This window comes from Phascolarctos cinereus, unplaced genomic scaffold, assembly GCF_003287225.1.
Source record: "Phascolarctos cinereus isolate Bilbo 61053 unplaced genomic scaffold, phaCin_HiC Scaffold_7;HRSCAF=346, whole genome shotgun sequence".
NCBI lineage: Eukaryota > Metazoa > Chordata > Mammalia > Diprotodontia > Phascolarctidae > Phascolarctos > Phascolarctos cinereus.
The window spans coordinates 79,122,641-79,142,871 of record NW_027556180.1 but is presented as its reverse complement, the minus strand read 5'-3'; the positions used below and the strand labels follow the sequence as shown (position 1 = coordinate 79,142,871).

Below are 20,231 nucleotides of genomic sequence, written 5' to 3'. Positions count from 1 at the left end.
AAGTAATTTTGAATATCATAGCATTTTGTATATGACAAATATGTATATGTATATGTCCTCAATTAGTTATGTGTGGCCATGTGAATGCTGTGCGAACATAAAATATTATTTTATATAAACTCTAGCATGTCTGGCTTAAGGGCAGGAATAATTAAAAACCGACCCAAAACTCAAACTAAATTAAGCAGTTTATGATTCAGAAATTATTGGAAGATAAAGTTTACAGTTGAATATTTTACCTCCAAAAATAAAAACGAGCCTATGTGTATCTAAGGGCAGCTAAGTGGTGTAGTAAATAGAATGCTGGGCCTAGAGTAAGGAAGACTCATCTTCCTGAGTTCAAATCTGATCTTAGACACTTACTAGCCGTATGACCTTGGACGAGTTATTTAACCCTGTTTGCGTCAGTTTCCTCATCTGTAAAATGATCTAGAGAAAGAAATGGCAAACCATTCCAGTGCCTTTGCCAAGAAAACCCCAAAAGGGGTCACAAAGAATTGGACGTGACTGAAATGACTCAACAGCAACAAATAACATGCATATCTGAGCATGAAGATATTTAATTCAAAATGAAGACTGGTATGTTTAGGAAGATGATATCCTTTATTAATATAACAAAGTACTTTAAAATGCCAAGAAATGCAGTGGCAGCATCAATATGCAGAACTGTTTGATAAATGCATCTTATTTAGCAAATGATAATGGTATAAAGGGTTACACTGGTCTTGAAGGACTTATTAACATCAACTATATCAGCAAACATTCTAAACCACTCTGCCATATCCATCAATGGTTTACCAGGCCAAGGTAATGTTTCACAGGCCAAATTTAAGCTCTGAGACAAACTAAAAACCCAAACCAGCTGGCATTTTAAGAAACTGTCCAAAGTAGATCCTTCACTGGTAATAGGCAACACCAGAACAAACATAGCTGGGGTCAGGCCTAGTCTAAGTACAGTAGAAACCTGTTCTGATATGGCCTACTGTTACATGCAGTTGGATATACTCTGAGTCAAATCATGTATGCTCATTGTAAACGTAGTAACTACACATGGCAAAAGCCCGTGAGGACACTGCAAGCTTAATAATAAATAACAACAACGTTATACAGCACGCTAGAATTCACAAAGTGCTTTCCTCCAAACAACCCTGTGAGTCAGAAAGTACTAGTATTGTTACGATGTCAATTTTAGAGATGATGACGCTGAGGCTTTTCTGAGGGGATAAGTGATTTGTACAAGGCCGCACACACAGCCAGGAAACATCGACAAGGGCCTTGATGCCAGGCCTGACTGCAGAAGAGCTTAGTATTCTTTCCCCTACACTTCTCAAAGAAAGTGGTATGAAAAGAGACAGGAGAATGCACACATGGAAGAAAAAAGTGGTAAGGCAGGAAAGGTATTTAGAAAGATGAGCCAGTTTTTCCTTTTGCAGCTTTTAGGCTCCTGTACCTCATTACAATATGCACTGAGTGGCTGTCTCCCAAGAAAAGCCACAGAAAGGAAATATCATTAAAAAAAAGCTTATAACTTTGGGTGAGCTCTCCCTTCCCTTAAGCCTGACAGAGCGGAGGCTGTTGTTCTCTATTGTTGAACAGGATGTAACAAGACTGCCGAGCACAGCCCGCAAACCTGCTAATTAGGTGCACTGATTGTGTTTGTTTTGGAACCATTTACTAACAAAGGAATGTGTCATGCTGATTAGCGAGAGAAGGGTATGTAATGTATGTGTATTCAAGCCCAGATGAGGGCATAATCCAGGTATTCACTCTGTTTGCCCAAGGATTGACAAAAATGAAGGCTGTGCAAACAAGGGGACCAAAGGAAAAAAGACCAGCTTTTAAGCAGGGTCTCTTGTGCTTCCTCCCTCCAACCCCCTTTTCTTTCTAAAAATTACTTGCCTGAACCTGGGCTGATCCTTCAAAACACAACTGCACAAAGTAGCTTGTCCCAAAACATTAAGGCTTTTTCATAGAGTTTATGGCAAGTTTAGAGTTTAATAGTTTTAGAAATATCCCAGTAAGTAACAACAATCTTACGCCAAACCATTTGTGTACCTTCCTCTACTCTTTCTCCATCTCCTGGCCGCTGGTTAAAAATCAATAAATGAAGGTGAAAAGTCTGAGGATAATGTGCTGTGCCACTAGTATCTGAGCCCAGTTCTGCAGGAACAGGGATAGAGAGAGGCACCTATGACTTTATTGGCACAGAGAACTTCCCAGAGAGGAAAATCTCTCTATTGCCACTTTATAGTTTTAGCTGTAGGAGACGGAGAGCGAATGATACCCCTTAGACCTATGAAAGGAAAGGCAGTTTCTATTCTGAACCTGATCTCTATATGGTTTTACTACAATTGGCCATTTGCTAGTTCTCATACTCTACTGAGAGCTTAAATAAAGACAGACGGTGCCAAGACAAAGAACAAAGTCCACGCTCCAGCAGGCTCATTATCATGGTACTCGTGGGCAGGGCAGGGCAGGTAGGGTAGATTACAGTACAGTACAGTGCAGAATGCCTGGGCAGCCCAATTCCAAGGTCAGATATGTGCCAGGAGAAGTCTCAACGTTCTTTGGATTCAGTTGCTATTTCAGGGATTTGGGATGGATGAGGACAATGGGGTTTGATGCTAGATCATCTGGGAGGCTCTCCCACTTGTAAGCTTGGCACCACAGTAAAAAAAATAGGAACAACAAAAAAAAGGGAAGAGCAGTAGAGTAGAAACTGAGGGAGTGGGAGAGAATGTAAGCCTCGTTTTATAAGACAAGTCCAATCGTACATTTCCGTAACTAGTTTTGGCTATTTCCCCCACATATCAAAATTTTTATATTCAATCGACATGTGTAGAAGTATCTTTTAAATATGTATATATCGGGTGTCGTGTTCTCTTGGATTACTTCAATTAGTTAAGGCAAGAGTATGTTGCTAATGAGTCTGAGGTTCTTGGTACAAGCATATGAAGAGCCACTTAGTTTTGTACAAAGAAAAATTCTGCTACATTGTGACTAGCTACATCCCTAACACTGGCCAGCGGTCTTTAAACATATTTTTAAAAAATTCTGAACTTAACACCAGATAAAGTCATTGTTTCCATATATGATGTAGATCAGAAAAAAAATTTTATACACAAAACTAAGACTGTCAAGCATAACTTGTACTGAAGTGGAGTGAGCAAGATCTGAGTTCAAATTCTGCCTTGGACACTTGCTAGCTATATGACCTTGAGTAAGTTATTTAAGCTTTTCAGCATTAGTTTCCTCATCTGTGAAGTGGGGATAATAATAGTACCTACTTCATAGGTTTGTTGTGAGGATTAGATGACATAATAAAGTGCTAGTGATTATTATTCTGTACATTTAAAAAATGTTTCAATGACCTTTTTCTTCTTTTTCCTATTTTGGCAAACCTATCACTATCCTCTCTCTTCTTCCTGTGCCCTGTCCCTCTAACCACTGGAGGAAAAAAACAAAGAGAAAGAAAAACAAAGCCTTTGTAGCAAACATGCTGCCAGCCACAGCAAATTCTTCTGTTGGACTGGTCAGCAGTCTTGTAAATGGGTGCCACTGTTCGGAGGTGCAGGTGTTCTTTACCTGTGGTAAACAAACTTAAAAATTTTTTTGATAGCTTATTTCACTGACATCGATTTTCTTCATACTTTATGTTTTGCATTTAAAAGCATTCTGACAAGGGGTCCCTAAGTTTCACCAGACTTCCAGAGGGGAAAAGGGGCTAAGAATCCCTTTGCTATGGGTACTAGGCAAAAGACTACAGATGACCCAGAGCAATCCAGCTCTGCTGCTAGGCAAGCACATCAAAGTATACACTTGCGGTCTCACACAACCCTACCGTGTTCATTCCACATTTATTATGTACAGCATTCGATTTACTACAGTACTTAAAAAATTTCCCCACTCATAGGGAAGTCTATTTGGCTTCAAAAGATTCATAACTCAAAAGCTCAGTAGAGGGAGCTTCATTGCTTTCCCCACTGATACAGACCATAGCTTCTCTTTTAAAAAAATTAATTAAAATTTTTTTGGTTACATTTTAAGTTTTGAGCTGTCTCCCTCCCTCCCCACCCCATAATAGAGAGGGCCACCATTTAACACAGATATGTGAGTGTGTGTATATAGATATATATGTACATATATATCTATATATGTGTGTGTTTGTGTATGTATATGCATATATATATATATCACATAGACACACATATATAGATATATATGTACATATATATCTATATATGTGTGTGTTTGTGTATGTATATGCATATATATATATCACATAGACACACAGTTCTTTCTCTGGAGGTGGACAGCATCATCCTTCATAGGTCCTTTGCAGTTGATTTGAATATTTACAATACTCAGAATAACTTAGTTGTTCACAGTTATTCTTCAAACAATATTGCTGTTCCTGTATACAATATTCTCTTGGCTCTGCTCCCTTCACTCTCACGTAGCCCCTGTTTCTTAGGAGATGAGTTGCTACTTCCTTCTCTCCGTCCCAATATGTCACTTAGTAGTCAACCCTCTGGTGACACGTTTATTTAAAATTTCTTCAAATCCTGGATTTTCTAGCTACCTTAAAAGAGTCATATTTGGTTCTTCTACAGAGGGCTTTTGGGAACTGGAATTGATTTTTTAAAAAGCATTTCTATGATGCCCATTAAATTAAATAGAGCTGGAAAAGACATTAAAGGTCATCTAGTCTAATCCTTTCATTTTACAGATGAAGCAAATGAGGTCTCGGGAGGTTAAGTGACAAGGTCGCTCAGGTAGAAAAGTAGTAGAGATGAGGTTTGAACCCAGGTTCTCTGACTACAAATCTAATACTCCTTCCATTGTATCACACATTATGCTAAGAAGCCTACATGTATTCAAATCCAACTGGGGGCATTACAAAGTGTTTGACAGTTGTGAATTATATTGTCTTCCATATTTGCAAATGTGATTTAAGGGTCATATAAAATAAGGAAATGCAGGCAACCAAGACAGAATGGAATGGAATCAGTTGCAGAGTATACTCTCCAAGTTTTTCTTATGGAGAACTGCTGTTGTATTAGGTGAAGTGCTAGGCATCAGGGCTCATGGGATGGCAGCATCATAGGAATGGGAAGTATAGCCCTAGTATAAACAGAAAGAAGTTTTTAGGAATTAGAGGAGAAAAGTAACTGTAGAAATTTAGGGATGCAGGCTTAGCAATAAGATGACTTTAAGGACCTCAATTCTGGGCCATCTTGACTTCTATGTGTTTTTCCTTGTTTTTGAACTATCCAACCTGATATAACTAACTTTCTCATGAATAAGCCTTAAATTCAGGGCATCTGTATCTTTAATCAAGTCAAAAATACTCAGTTTGTATCCCTTCTGGATTTAAGATTTTATTATTAATTCTTAGCAGATTATTTATTTCCTCTCCTAAATTTGTAATGTGGTTTTTGGCCTCTAGAAAAAGGTTCTATTTTAGGTTAGGTCAAGGTAAGATAATCTTGGTGGTGAGTAGCTGACCCATATCTCAAGATTCAAATATTTGATTTTACTTTCAAACCTTGAAATATATTATTTTAGTCACTCCCTCTTCATACTAGCAATGTACTTGCATTTAATCTTCTTGAGGAAAAAACCACGTTATTGGCAATTTTCAAGGTAGAGCTTTTAGCAGTCCCTTCTAAACGTGATCTTTAACTATGGTAATCAGGGGCATGGTTGAGGAGCTATTTTGAAGATTTATAATAATTATAAATAAAAAATTAATGAAACTAATACAGTTACTAATTCTCCTGAAAAAGAAGGTGGTTAGTAACTGAATTACAGGGTACATGACATACCTAGTAGAACTCTAACCCAACATAATAGGCTACCCATGAGTATACTCCAATGACATGAAGCACAAATAAGGGCTCCAGAGTCTGTTAAAAAGCTATTCATCCTGTGTGACCCTGGGCAAGTCACTTAACCCTGGTTGCCGTGCCAAAAAAAAAAAAGCCATTCATCAAATATTTTTGGAAATTTTAACACTTTCTTGGTAAAACATGGTTTAATGAATTTCAATCATATTTCAGTTATGCTACTGAAAAGATTTTAAGTCTATTTCTAATGATCTGAAATGCTGAATTCAGACAACTCATTAAGTACAAATGGTGAAAAATCTGTGATTCAGTTAATTTGCTCATTCCAAAGAATTTATATTCCATCCCTATAGTTTTCATTTTTATGATTCCACTAGCTCTTGTATACAGAAACAAGTTTCAATTCTGTCTTCTTGAGGAAAGTTTTCTTTCTTTCTTCTCTTTTTTAAAGTGGTGCTTTTAGTTCTTTATGTTCTTAAACTACATTTTTAAAACCACTCCCAATATTTGATTGGAAGCTGAACACCAAGGGAGCTCCAGTAGTTCTTGGAAAGTATTTATCAACTCAGAATTCCAGGAAGGGTTGGTGAGACTCCTTGAGACTCAAACATTCTTCAAGCTTAAAGAAATTGGATCTAGAGAGAAGCATCTGAAAAGGGGGAGGATGAGAGGATATTCAATATCTGTAAAGTCTTTCATGCTGTTTTAAGCTTCCTTTTCTTTGAGTCAACAGGTTTTGTGCTGATGACATTCCTTCTGATGATGCTGCAAGCAGAGTGGTTTTGACCAGAGTTGTTGGGTCAAGCCAGGCCATAGCCAATTTGGCTACTACTGCAGGTCACAAGATAAGGGGCCAGACATTGTGCTCGTGGGGCAACTATTCAACTGAAGACACCTGCACCTGGGATGTGGCAAGTGGGGTGCTGGCGTAAGATGTGAGTGGTCGAGCCTATGTGAAAGGCTGTTTAGGAAGACTCAGTTCAGGAAGTGGTCAGGATAGCCTTCAGTCAGCCTTTATGTTCTAGCTACTTATTAATATATGCTTCAGCTCCTTCTGGTTATATACCTCACCTTCTGTTTTGAACCACTGTGTTGCATTATTGAACTCTAGAGTAAATTTGGGAATATATACATACACATGTGCATGCACAATGTATTCATCTTATGCTTTGGAGGATGAAAGGAAAGATCATAAGGATTATTATGTGACTCAAGAAAAGAGTAATAATAGCCTTGCTAACATGTATTGGGGGAAAAAGCTCTCACCTAGTAGTTAGCATCATTGTGCTCCCACAAATGTTATTTTAGTAAGAAAAACAAACCCACAGCGACTTGTATTGTGCCCCTCAAACCTGCCTTGTTGTATTGTGCTGCATCTATGGGACACTACGGTAAAGAACAAAATAAATCAAGCAGCTGTTCATTCAAAGCTTTGTCCTTTTATTTTTTCCAAAGCTCAAACATTTCTAGCCTTGACTGGATGGATGGTTTACTCTATTTCTTCAATGGTGGATTTGCTCATGTATTTCGCCTGGGTCTAGAAATGCGGTGAGATTGTGTCATCTAGTTCTTCACTGTTAAAAATAAATCCAACTGTTTTCAAAATACTTCTGTGGGAACTATCATTTAATGCTGCTATCTCATTTTGGTATCAGGGCTAGAAATCATGGCCAGAAATCAGAGGACAAAACAATACCCAATATCCAATAGAACACACGTAGGCTAAGGATGGAGATAAAGTATTTCAGCAAACCTTGGGTCACTGCAGCCATGAGAAATCAAATGTGGATGACCTGAAACTTATACATGACATGTGACCATCACTTTGTAAGACAAGATGTTTTGTACCTGCTTGTTGAAATATCTTCAAAAGGGTAAAGGATCTCTCCATTGTTACAGATTTCACAGATGAAGCCCTTTTGGCTACACAGGCTGCAGCTGTACACGTGTGAGGTGGCAAATTTAATGACCTTTCCCAAGAAAGGGGCCAGCTTTCCTTCAATTACCTGGAAAAAAGACATGGGATAGTGAGGCAAATCTATTTAGAGTAGGATTCTTGCAGGCTCCAGAAGACTAGAATCCCTTTCCCTAACACAACAGGAAGAAATGCTTATTTTCTATAATTTCTCAGCAACTCTGACTAAAGAGTCAAATACAAAATACGTTAGCATAGAAAGAACTATGGTTTAAGGGAGCAAGTCACAGAAAGTGGAAGTATAGTATAGTCAAAACTTCATTGGTCTTTTTCTTCATTTCTACCTTATATACAGAAGGTGAGGGCTAACACATAGGGATTTACTTTAAATAGCATACAAAGATATTATTCAGATAGATATGTAGGATATCATGACTTATCATGAAATCACATGCACATATCTATAATAACTTAAGAGTTAACATGTAAAATTTTATTAGAACTTTTCTAGGAGGATCTATAGTAGTGTTTTCTATAAAAACTCGAGCCTCACAACAATCTGGTTTAGTATACATTCATTTGGTTACAGTCAAGTACCTCAACTCTGCATATGGCACATATGATAAGTGTGTTCTATTCTAATATGTTCTTTACCTTTGCTATTATTAATAAGGCCTTAAAGTTCCTTCTAGCACCATTTTTACTTTACAAGAACATTGTAAGCCTCAACAAATCAAATAGTTTGCATGGAAAATATGTTTTTATTCATAAAACTGGAAAGACCTTTATAATTTTAGAGAAAAAAAATTAATGAAGACTATTCTCTTTCATTTCTATTCATTGATAATTTTTGGTTTTATATCACCTAGATTCCTCCTATGCCCCTCTTCCTCCACCCTCTGGGAGAGTCATCAACAAAGACTTTTTAATCTGACACTGGGAAAAGCTACATAAATACAAGAATTCAAGATCACCTATACGTTTTGCATTAAACAACATGTGAGGTGAATCTAAAGCAGCATATAGATAAAACACAGTGTTAAAAATGTAATTATACTTAAGATACGAGAATATAGAATATAGAAAATGTACCAAAATAAGAACATCACAACTTTAGTAGTGCAAAGGATACCACCTGTGGAAATATTGATAAAAATGAAACATGTTAACAGGAATATAAGAAGACTCTTCTATGAAAATTTTAAAACCTACACAAAATCAGGACTGGCAGAGGTGAGAAAGTATCTTGAACATGTTGTCCAGTGAAGAACTCTTGCATGATTTCTGTAACTTGATCTTCCTCTCTCTTACGCTGAGAAACCACAGACCTTCCCTTATGCCCTGGGAGGGGCATGCAAACCCAGGGAGCCATTTTTTTACAGGGAATACTAGAGTCCTATCCATCATCAAGGCAAGAAAATCTAAGCTCAATTTTGCCTCAGATAATTAACTAACTGTAAGTAAGGCTATGTGACCCTGGTTAAGTAACTTCTCGGTTTCCTCTTCTGTAAAATGGGCTAATAATAACACCTACATTCAGGGATATTATTAGGATCAAATGAGATAACATATGTAAAGTGCTTTGCAAACCTTAAGGAGTTACATAAATACTATTGTTCTTTTTAAGTCATAGGAACCAACATTTCCAAAGAGTTTGCTTTTTACTATTTCCTTCTTTACATAATTAACCTGAGATTTACTGAGGCCCATACTTTTAAGAAGGACCTTGAAAAACCACTGGATAATACACAGGAGATGACTGGAATAGTGAGGGGTTTTGAAGCAACGATATTAACAGTATGATCGAAGGAACTGGTCATGTCTACTCTTGTGAAGAGAAGGCTTAAAGGGTAATGGGATAGGTATCACTGAATATTTGAAGAATAAAAGTGAGTTATTCTATGTTGCTCCGGAGGATGACAGAAAACAAATTTGGGCTTTTTTTTTTTTTAACATTTAGAGCTATCTCATGGTGAAATGGATTGCTTCAATAACTAATGAGGTCCTTGTCACTGTAAAGGAGGCTGGATGACCATTACCAACCAAGTTAGCTCAAGCCACCCCCCTTTTTCTCCTAGACTATTTTAAAAGCCCTTTCTCTGGTCTTCCTACGAGCATTCTATGCCCTCTTTAATCCACTATCTACTTGACTGTATTCATGCACTTCTATGGTCATGCCACTCTTCAATTAAAAAAAATCTCCAGGGGCTGCCACTGCCAACTGAATGAAGTCTAATCTGCCTCTGACACTAATGCCCCTCCCTTTACAATCCAACCAATACTGTTCTCACCTTCACATTGTCTATGTTCTAGACTAACTGGGCTATGTTCTACCCCCTATTCTTGTTCTGCCCCCTCTCATCTCTATGCCTTAATCATAAGTAGGTTATGTCCCCTTTCCTCAAACTCTGTTTGTTGAAGTTCCTCCCTCCTTATTGGGTTAAATTAGATTGCTATATATTTCATGAAGCTTTACCTTATCTTTCCTGCCCTACTTCCTCCATCCTTGGTGAAAATCCTATCTCCTCACTGATTTTGCTCTCCTTTGCATCATAATTCTTACTCCCATTAGATTATAAGCTCACTGAAAGCAGTATCTGTGTAGTACATATGTATCTTTGCTCCCTGTCCTGATGATTCACAAAAATGGCATTTCCATATGTGAGGTAGAATATGCAAAAAAGATCCCTGAATTTCTACTACTAGCACATATGTAGCACTTTAAGGTTTGCAAAATGCTTTACAAATATTATCTCATTTTATTGTCGTAGTAACCGTGGGAGGTAGGAGAGTCACAGGGCTAGTAAATGTATGAATCTGGATTTAAACTTGGGTTTTCCTGATCTCCGGTCTACCTCCCTGTCCACTGTGCCATCTCATCTTGAGTACCAGCTCCCTGTTGGGTATTTTTGTTCTTTGTCATTTCCAAGGAAAAGAAGGAATATATGGGCTTTGAGGCAGTTATATCTCAAAACCTTTTTTCACTTTTAGATTCATTGCTATATTTTAGATAGCTGAGGTTACCAGAAGTTTGAAATTCCACTGAACGAGTGCTATTTTATATATGTGCAGAGTTCTTTCATATAAGAATCTTATAAGTATTTTATATCCAAATTGTATAAGTATGCATACAGGATGTATAGAGACATATTCTGCTCAAAAATAAATCTGCCATTGAGTGTCATATTTTTCAGTATTTAGTTTTTAATTTAAAAAATCAAACTTTTCTAAATTTTAGTTTCTTTAATTTGATGAATAGAAATGTCTTTTATAATTGAGTATTCAATTAGTGGCCACCTTAAGAAAATTAATTCCTTGGGTACATACTCTAATGACACATGTTGAGTATGATTATGATTGTATAGAAGAAAACCCTTATTATAGCAACATGCTTAGCAAAGTGGAATCTCTTTAGCATGAATACTGTCACTGACATTGGGAAGATAATACAGGTTTTTTTTGGCTTCTAGTTCAGAAGGCAGTTTCCAGATGTGACTTCTTTAAGAATAATGGTGTATTTGAAAACACACACACATTTAGATATAACATATACATATATGTGTATGTGTCTATACACATGCATGCATGCATGCATGCATGTACGTGTGTATTGTGTGTGTGTGTTTAGATAGCCCCTCCAGATAAAACACCAAAAAACTACAAAGTAAAGTTTACATGCTTCTGCAAGTTGGGGACTATCCTCCCCAGTTAAAGAGGCTGACATCTGCTGATATAAGAAGGAAAAAAAAATCACAGCTGCCATTGATGTATCACTTTGTTCATAAGTTACCTTAAAGTTTACAAAGAATTTTGTAAATCAGTAAGTCAAGTGTCTACTTTGTGCCAGGTTCCAGGCTAGACGCTGGGAATCCAAAGACAAAAGCAGTCCCTGCCATAAAGGAGCTTACAATTTTTTTTTTGGCTAGGCAATAGGGTTAAGTGATTTACCCAGGGTTAGACAGCTAAGTGCTATGTGTCTGAGGTCGGATTTGAACTCAGGTCCTCTTGACTCCAGGGCTGGTACTCTATCCACTGCACCACCTAGCTGCCCCATGGAGCTTACATTTTCTTAGGGGAAAACATCACAAATTCTGAGAGTTGGAAGAGACTTTAGTAGTCACCTAATTCAACCAATGGAGAAAAGGAATTTCCACTCCAATGTGTGTGACAAGTGGTCCTCTCTCTAGCCTTGGTCTGAAGACCTTCAAGGACTTCCCACTTTGGGGCAGCCCGTTCTACTTTGAGATAACTCTGTTAGGAAATTCTTTCTAAAATCAAGCCCAAACCTGCCTCTTCACAGCTTTTACCCAGTTCTGCCCTCTGGGGCCAAACAGAACAAATATAATCTTTCTTCCACTTAATAGCCTGTCAAATATTTGAACACAGCTATCATTTTCCCCATGAATCTTCTCTTCTCCAGACTAAACATCCTCAATTTTAAAAAATGATCCTTATATAATAGACCCGAAGCTCTTCACCATCCTAGCTACCTCCTTTGCATCCTGTCTAGCTTATCAAGGTTGTGGCAGGAGCAACATCTGTTATGGTCTCTGCCATATAGTCTGGGCTACCTTTTTCTCTAAAAGGCAGAGAAGGTGTCCTGAGACTTCACTGATCTAGGGCAGAGGTGTTGTCACACAGTTTTCACAACATAAGTGTAACTGGAAAATATTTAGCAAAATAAAAATACAACAGAACAGATAATGTTAATATGTGGTTTTCCAAGTCAATATACAGTCCACAGGGATCCTTTTGTATAGTTTAGTACCCCACTCCCCATGTTTCTATTTGACATCATTGATCCAGGGACTAGAGCTTAAGCCACTGATGCAGTTTCCTGGTCGCCTAAGGCATAAAATTCCCACTCCTAGAGAAATCTGAGCCTCTCAGACTTGACTGATTTTCTACTGCTGTGTTAGTCAACACACCTTTGGGACCAGGTGCACTTCCATATGGAGATGAAGGAGGCTGCCTTTACTTGAACCAGTGCTGATAAACCCTCTATCTATGGCACTGTTAAATAATCTTCCTTTTTCTTCAAGTCTCAGATGGTCTATGAATGTCTCATTTCACCCCAGTTCTTAGCTTGAACCCTTCGATAGGCTTCAGTTAGGCCTGGTTCAGAATAAATGTCCTTTCTAAAAAGCAGTGCCCAGTTTAGGGCATTGAACTGAACACAACTGAGAACTGAACGCAATAATTCAAATGATGTCTGATGGGAGCAGAGTATGAAGAGACTATTATGCCTCATTATTTGTGGAAGTTAGGCCTCCCAATTTGACCCTAATGCATACACACACACACACATATGTATATACATAGCAAAGAAGTTATGTGTGTGTATGTATGTATATGTATAAAGTGGTATGTGTGTATATGTATGTATGCACACACATATACACATACATATATGCACACACATGCATATATATGAAAGATGATGACGACTTGCACCGGGGTGGTAGCTGTATGAATAGAGAGAAGGGTACAGATGTACAGAATGTGGCTGAGGTAGAATCAGTAAGACTTGGTAACTAATTGGATAGGGGGGTTAAAGGAGAATGAAGAAATGCTGAATGACCCCAAGATTATGAATCTGGGTAACTGGAAGGAAAGTGATGCCCTCTATGAATTAAGGAGCTGGAGTGTGTTGGGGGAAGCTAATGAGCTCAGTTTTGGACATGGTACGAATGAGATGCCAACTGGACATATACTTGGAAACATTTAATAGGCAGTTGGTGATGTGGGATGAGCTCAAGAGGGAAACTAAGGCTGGTTACATAGACTATGTTCATTATCTCAAAGCTGAAGTAGGATCACTGGTACTAGAATTAGGAGACCTGAGTTGGATCCATCCTTGGCCATTTTTCTTAGACAATTGCCTTCCCCTCTCTGGTCTTCAGGGTCTTCCTTTGTAAAATGAGGGGGGCAGCTAAGATGACTTCTAAGACTTCTTCCAGCTCTTGCATTCTATGATTCCAAGAATAGGCATGGTAAACTTAGAGCCCATCAGAACCTAACTGGTTCAGGATATTAAAACAAATAGACATTTTCTGGGATTCAGCCTTATAGCCCACAAAAACATAAGGAAACAAGATCTACTGGGAAAAAATGTTATATGTACTTCACAACATATGTTGAGACATCAAATTTCTCCTCTAACATTTGGATGGACTTAGTTGAAATGAATGCAAAACATGCAGATTATTTTCCCACACAATGGAACAAGGCATATAAGCAGAATTTGAAAAGCACCAGGTTGGACAAGATGATCTTTAATGCCCTTCTAGCTTGGACATTCTATGATCCCATGATTTCTGGCAAAGCCAAAATATTTGGATGAAATACTTAACAAACCTGAAAACTTAATTTAGAGTTACCCTCAAGCCAACATCTGAAAGGGATGTGACTCTTCTCTTGCACTTAAATTAGTTTCAGGTCAATGTAACTTTAAATTAACTCATCAAATATTGAAGATATTACATTTTCAGACATCTACATAGTTTTAACTAAGCCAGCTGATTATCTGGACATGACATGAAATGTTGGAACAGATTGTGTTTTAGGTTGCTATGTTGATTGTATCTTAATTTATTTTCCCCCCCACCCCCAAATGAATACCTATGTTATAAAAATCACAACAGAGTAATTAGTGGAAAACATAACATGGTTCTTTTTCCTTCTTCACCCTTTCACTCAACCTCCTTCACCTCCTCTAAATACCAATTTGTACTATTTTTTTTTTATTTGTACTATCTTCTTGAGAAAAAGCAGCTGTTCAGAATGGGAAAAACAGTTTGTTTCTGTTTTCTGTTAAACTTAATTTCTTGTGTTATAGCAAGGTACCTGCTGATTTTCTCATGGTGTGTGCATATACTGCTGTTTCAGAGACAGTATATGGATCTAGTCTTCAAAGAACTATATCCATTTCTAATGTGAATTACATGCTATTTTTATAACATTTCAGGAAAAAGACAAAATGCAACATCAAACTGATATTGTTCCCCTTGATTTTGTTATTTTTAACATTTGCAGTTTCTCAGCAAATTCACTTGTGCCTGTCATTTCTGTTATCCTGAGGCCTGCAAGGACTGCTAAACATAATTTTTCATGATCATTCGATTTGCAGGCCTCTCTGATCATAAGAGCACCTAGTATGCTTGCAGTTCTCGAGACTTGCCTTATTTATCTTTCAGTTGAGGGGGACACACATTTTTTTTTTGTTCTGGTCAAAAATGGTTAGTGATGGAATTTGAGGCTGATGGCTTTCTTGCAGACTAAGAAAATAAACCATATTTGATTTGCTTTCTTGCAGACCAATCAAAAATTACAATTAAGTTAAAAAAGAACCTAGTGCTGGCTCCTCCAAACCACTGCGCCAAGCCCAGCTGCTTATTACTCGTGTGTGGCACCAGGAAATTGCAGTGTCATGTTCAAGACCCGAAGCCAAGCAAGATGTGTGGGACTGGAATAAGGGTACATGTTACACTCCATTTCTGTCTGCTACCTTCACCCCCTTGGCGCACTTACAACATCTAAAGCCACGGGCTGGTGGTGGGAGCAGCATTACTAAGTTGGAAAAAAAAAAGGGAAAAAAAAGCCTTGTTATCACCCATTTCTTTACATACAGACTCATTACTCCCCTCGATTCTGCCATGGAGCTGCCATTTCAATACAAGGCATTCCTCAGTCTATTATTCTCCATCTCGATTCTGGACAACTGTTGGTAACACTTTGATGAAGAGGGTTCCTGCACTTGACAAATGGCCCCTCCTTAAAAGTCTTGCTAAAAGACATGATGAAAGTTTAACAAAGCCATCTGCCACTCATTAGTAACAAGCTAACTTGATGGGATAAGAAGAAACAATATTGTCACACTGTAAAATAATTTGAAATATAATCTCCTTTGCAATTCCCACAGTATCTCTAGTCTAAGGGTCAAGAAAGACCTTGTTCATAATTATGTCTCTGTGCTCCATTTTGAAGCATTTACTGAAGATACCCTGAGACAGAGAAAGATTTCTTTAATCTTAGCAAAGCAAGCTGAGGGAAAAAAAGTTAGGAAAAAGTCACTGAGCTCTTTTCAAGTTTCAAAAATCTACAACTAAATGAAAACATTCTACCAAATACTTGCTCAGTTTTAAGTATTACCCTACATAAAGACTTATGTTTTAGAATAAAAAGTGAAGGCAGTAAGTATGGGGGGCGGGTTTACTCAGTCACTAAAACATTATTAAACTCCAGTTAAATGTAATTAACTTTTGAGCTCCTTATCATTACTCATTACTGGGATGTTTGTACAAAAACAGAAAGCTGTCTCCTTTCTAATTAGTCTGTTCCCAAATTCATTATGTAAGACCACAACTTACTTATTTGCTTGACAAATCAATTACTTCAGTGAGAGTAGATTATGATGTCACTAATTAGCCCTAATCTGATCCACTCATACAGCTGAAAATTTCCTTCCATTTACACAATGAAAACTTGATGAAGATTAAACTAGGTGGCTTTACTTCCTTTGCCAAATGATGAATTGCACGGTGCTGTGGAGCTGAAGGGCTTAAAGCAATGGCAGAAAAAGAAATTCCAACTTCACTTTTCCTAATTATCCTAAAATAAGCCCAAAGGGAATACCTATGCTTAAAATTCTTCACAAATGAAATTGCAAACACTATTTTTGGGTTGCTATATCTCTGTTAAATGTGTATAGATGTTTGCCTACTTAGGAAAAGTCCAGTTTGGTTTTTAAGAAACTTCTACAGTCTCCAAGACACAACCACGGTAACATTGGGCTGAGAAACTACCTACCAAACCCAGACAGCAGACCTGTTCCAATCCAAGACCATTTCTAACAGCAGGAGCTTTAGGGGGCTGGGTCAGTGGCATATAATTGGCACTGGCAGCATCACATGGACAGGGTGCTGGCTGTGGAAGCAGGAAGATCTGGATTCAAACCCTCTCTCTGGCATTTACTAGCTGTCTGGTCTGGGGTGGGAGAATTTACATGTCCCTTCCATTTTCTCATCTGCTAATTGAGAATGCTACTACTACTTGTAGTACCTACCTTTCAGGTTTTTTTTTTTTTTGGTCAGGCCAAAAGGAAATAATGTAGGTCTGGCACTTTGCCAATTTTAAAGCACTTGGATAAATGTCAGTTACTATTTTTGTCATCCCAGGATCTAAGGACCCCAAATAGTAAAACCACAGACATTTTAAACCTGGAGGAGGTCCTTAAAACACATCTAATCTAACCCCATCCTTTTGCAGATGAGGAAATTGAAATTTAAGAGATTAAGTGACTAATCCAAGGACACACAAGTAGTAATTAGCACATCCAAAATTCAAACTCTGGCCCTCTGAGAGCAGCAAATCCAATTCCCTTTCCATTACACTAGGAAGATCCCAATACATGGGATTATAAATTGTAACAAGAGGTGAGATCTCCATTCCCATACAAATTTGCAGTGGACATATTTTCCAAGCTCAAACTACAGTTCCAGCAGCGTTTTTCAGATCTTGATGCAAGTGCAGAAGAAATTTCCATATTTCAAGATTCATTTAACTATGCAATTGAGGAGCTTCTACCTCACCTTCAATTGGAAGTGATTAATCTGCAATTCAGTGACATGCTAAGGGGCAAATATGAAGAGAAGAATCTAATTAGAATTCTATAAATGCCTTTCAATTGATAAATATACTTCATTAAAATCATATGTTTGTGGACTGATATCAGTATTTGGCAATACCTATCTACATGAAAAGACATTGTCAAAGATAAAATGTGTAAAATGTCATTACAGATCAGCATTAACAGATGAACATTTGTAATCAATTTTGCTGATAGAGAACATTAACTTTGAACCCCAACTAAGTAAACATTATCCCCTGACAAGATTCCATTCTTTTCGTTAGTAGACTCTGTATGACAAAAAATTGTATTTTATTATTGTTGTTGTTGTTGTTATTATTATTACTGGAAACTTATTTTCTCTCTTGTTATATAAATACAGCCTCACTTTTGTCTCTTGGCCCTCAAAGCCTAAAATACTTTCTTATCAAAAGTTTGCTGATCCCTTATGTAAAACATGCTCATTCTCAACTAGGATGGGGTAGATTTTTTTTTCCAGGTACGGACAAGGGGGTGGGGCATGTTTCTTGAAGGATTCTTCTCCCAGAGCAACTATATCTGTAGTCAGATTGTCCTCTGTGCACTGTACCTTCCCATGACTGTCATCTGCACTGCTACTATTCACTGCTACTATTCCTCCCAAATTCCTCCCAGTTATATGGGAGAGAACAACATCACATTCAGGTGAAATAAGCAAAGATAAGTAAAAGAAAACAAAGAAGAGAAATACGATTAAGGAGAGGAAGAGTGGTTGAAAAAAGAGACTGCCAGGAAGGAAAGAAAAGAAAGTGTCTGGGAGACCCAGATTCGAGCCCTAGCTTTACCAGTGAGATATCTGGCCAGGCATTTACAATCTTTGGGCCTCAGTTTTCTCATCTGTCAAAAGTTGGTCTAAGTCATCTCCCAAATCTTTAAGAATTTTCTGATGTTAAAATTCCATGAAAAGATGTGGAAAAGCAATCTGTGTGAACAAAAGAAAATTAAGAGAGTTTACAGCTAAATTCTGATTTACAACTTCCCTATGACACTGATGTAAAGGGGAAAAACCCCTTAGACAGAAACCGGTACAACTAGTCTTTACTAATTCCCAGATCCTACTGCAAAGCTGCTGGTGACTTTTTCCTCTGCTTTAGGGTATGAATGTCTAGAACATCATTAGTTATGACTTCCTATACTCTAGTTCTCAAGAACACTATCTGTTGCATTTACAGTGACCCTATGGTTCAATTAGTTAACAAGCTTTTAGAAGTATATGTATCAAATTCAGTGGTGTAGGTGCTATAAGCACGGTTTTTAAAAAGGCTCTTTTGGAAGGAAAGTACAAGGAAGTACTTATTTACCACTTTCTCCAATGGGAGGTAAGGTTATGTAGTTGAAACGGTGCTGGGTTTGGAGTTCAAAAAATCTGGGCTGGAATCCTGGCTCTAACTCTCACTAGTCACGTGACTTTGGGCAAGACACTTATGCTCTCTGCCTCAGTTTCCTTATTTATAAATTGTGGATAGTAATACTTGTTCTACTCCCCTTCAATGGTTGTTGTGGGAAAACTGCTTTGTAAACTTTAAGACATTGCAGAAATGTCCGTTGTTATCATTATTTTAAGTCATTAAGAAAGTGCAATCATGTTTTCCAAAGTTATCAGAAAGAGTTTATCTGTTAATGAAGGTTTCTCTTTGTATTAGAATATCTGCATGTATCTATGGGACCCAACAACCTATCAACAATGTTGCCCTTTGTGTTTTTAGGTGCTGATCTTAAAAGGCAAAGGCAATCTCTTTAATGAGAATGATTTATAAGATGTGCCAATGAGGGGTCAATAACAGCGGCTAATATGAGGTAATTGAGGGTCAGTTTTTGTTTGCATAATTATCTCTCAATTGCCACATTTAATCTTATCTCCTTAAATTTGTACTTAGGAGTAAGCAAGCCAGTTATCAGCCTGGGTGCATATTTCATTTTCTAAGGAAATGGCTTAAATTTTTAAAATGCCACCCTTTAGCTAAGATCAATACTCTTTTATCAGGGTTCTATCCTGTTCTTATCAGTGATATAACTTCAATTCTTAGCTCTCAGGCCATGAGCATATTGGTATGTTTGACACTGGTCATTTCGTTAGTCAAGTTAAATTACAGCAGTTTAACATTTGTGTCCACATAATCAATTAAAGATGGATGAAAAACAAGAATGACACCAATACTCAATTCACATATCCCTAACACACTCAAGAGGTCACAGAACGAGTTGCAATCATGCCAGGAAGCCATGCCAGTAGAAATATGTCTCATAAACTCAATTTTGGGACTGAGCCATGGAAAAGTTGCTGAATGAATAGACCTGTCTTAAAGTGACATCACGCATTAACTAAAGGTCCTGATTGTAAAAACAAGATGACATTCAGTGATAAAGTCAGGGTCAAAGAGAAAAAAGCATATCTAAGAGCAGGGCTGGGCAGGTAGGTGGTGCAGTGGATAGAGCACCAGTCTGGATTCAGATACTTACTAGGTTATGTGACCCTGAGCAAGTCATTTAATCCCATTTGCCTCAGTTTCCTCACCTATGAAAAGAGTTGGAGAAGGAAATGCCAAACCACTCTAGTATCTTTTCCAAGAAAATTCCAAATGGAGTCACAGAGAGTTGGACATGACCGAAAGGACTCAATAACAACCAGGGTTACTGACAGCCATTCAGCCATTCTGAGATTGTGATAAGACACAGATCCAGCCATTACAAAAGTTCATCCCCCAGAGTGTAGTCTGGACTTGCCAGCTGTGACTCAGTACATAATGGATGCTGGTTGGGGAATGTGGACTTCACATCATTCTTTCTGCCAGGGCTGAAA

At 37.8% G+C, this 20,231-nt stretch overlaps 1 protein-coding gene across 1 annotated transcript in view; it reads right to left on the bottom strand.

Moving 5' to 3' along the window:
* Window positions 1–20,231, bottom strand: part of PLEKHM3 (pleckstrin homology domain containing M3) — a 195,115-nt gene that overhangs the window by 29,535 nt on the left and 145,349 nt on the right. Inside the window, 1 exon segment of the mRNA XM_021008670.2 lies at window positions 7,698–7,855. Within this exon segment, the coding sequence (XP_020864329.1) occupies window positions 7,698–7,855 (158 nt within the window).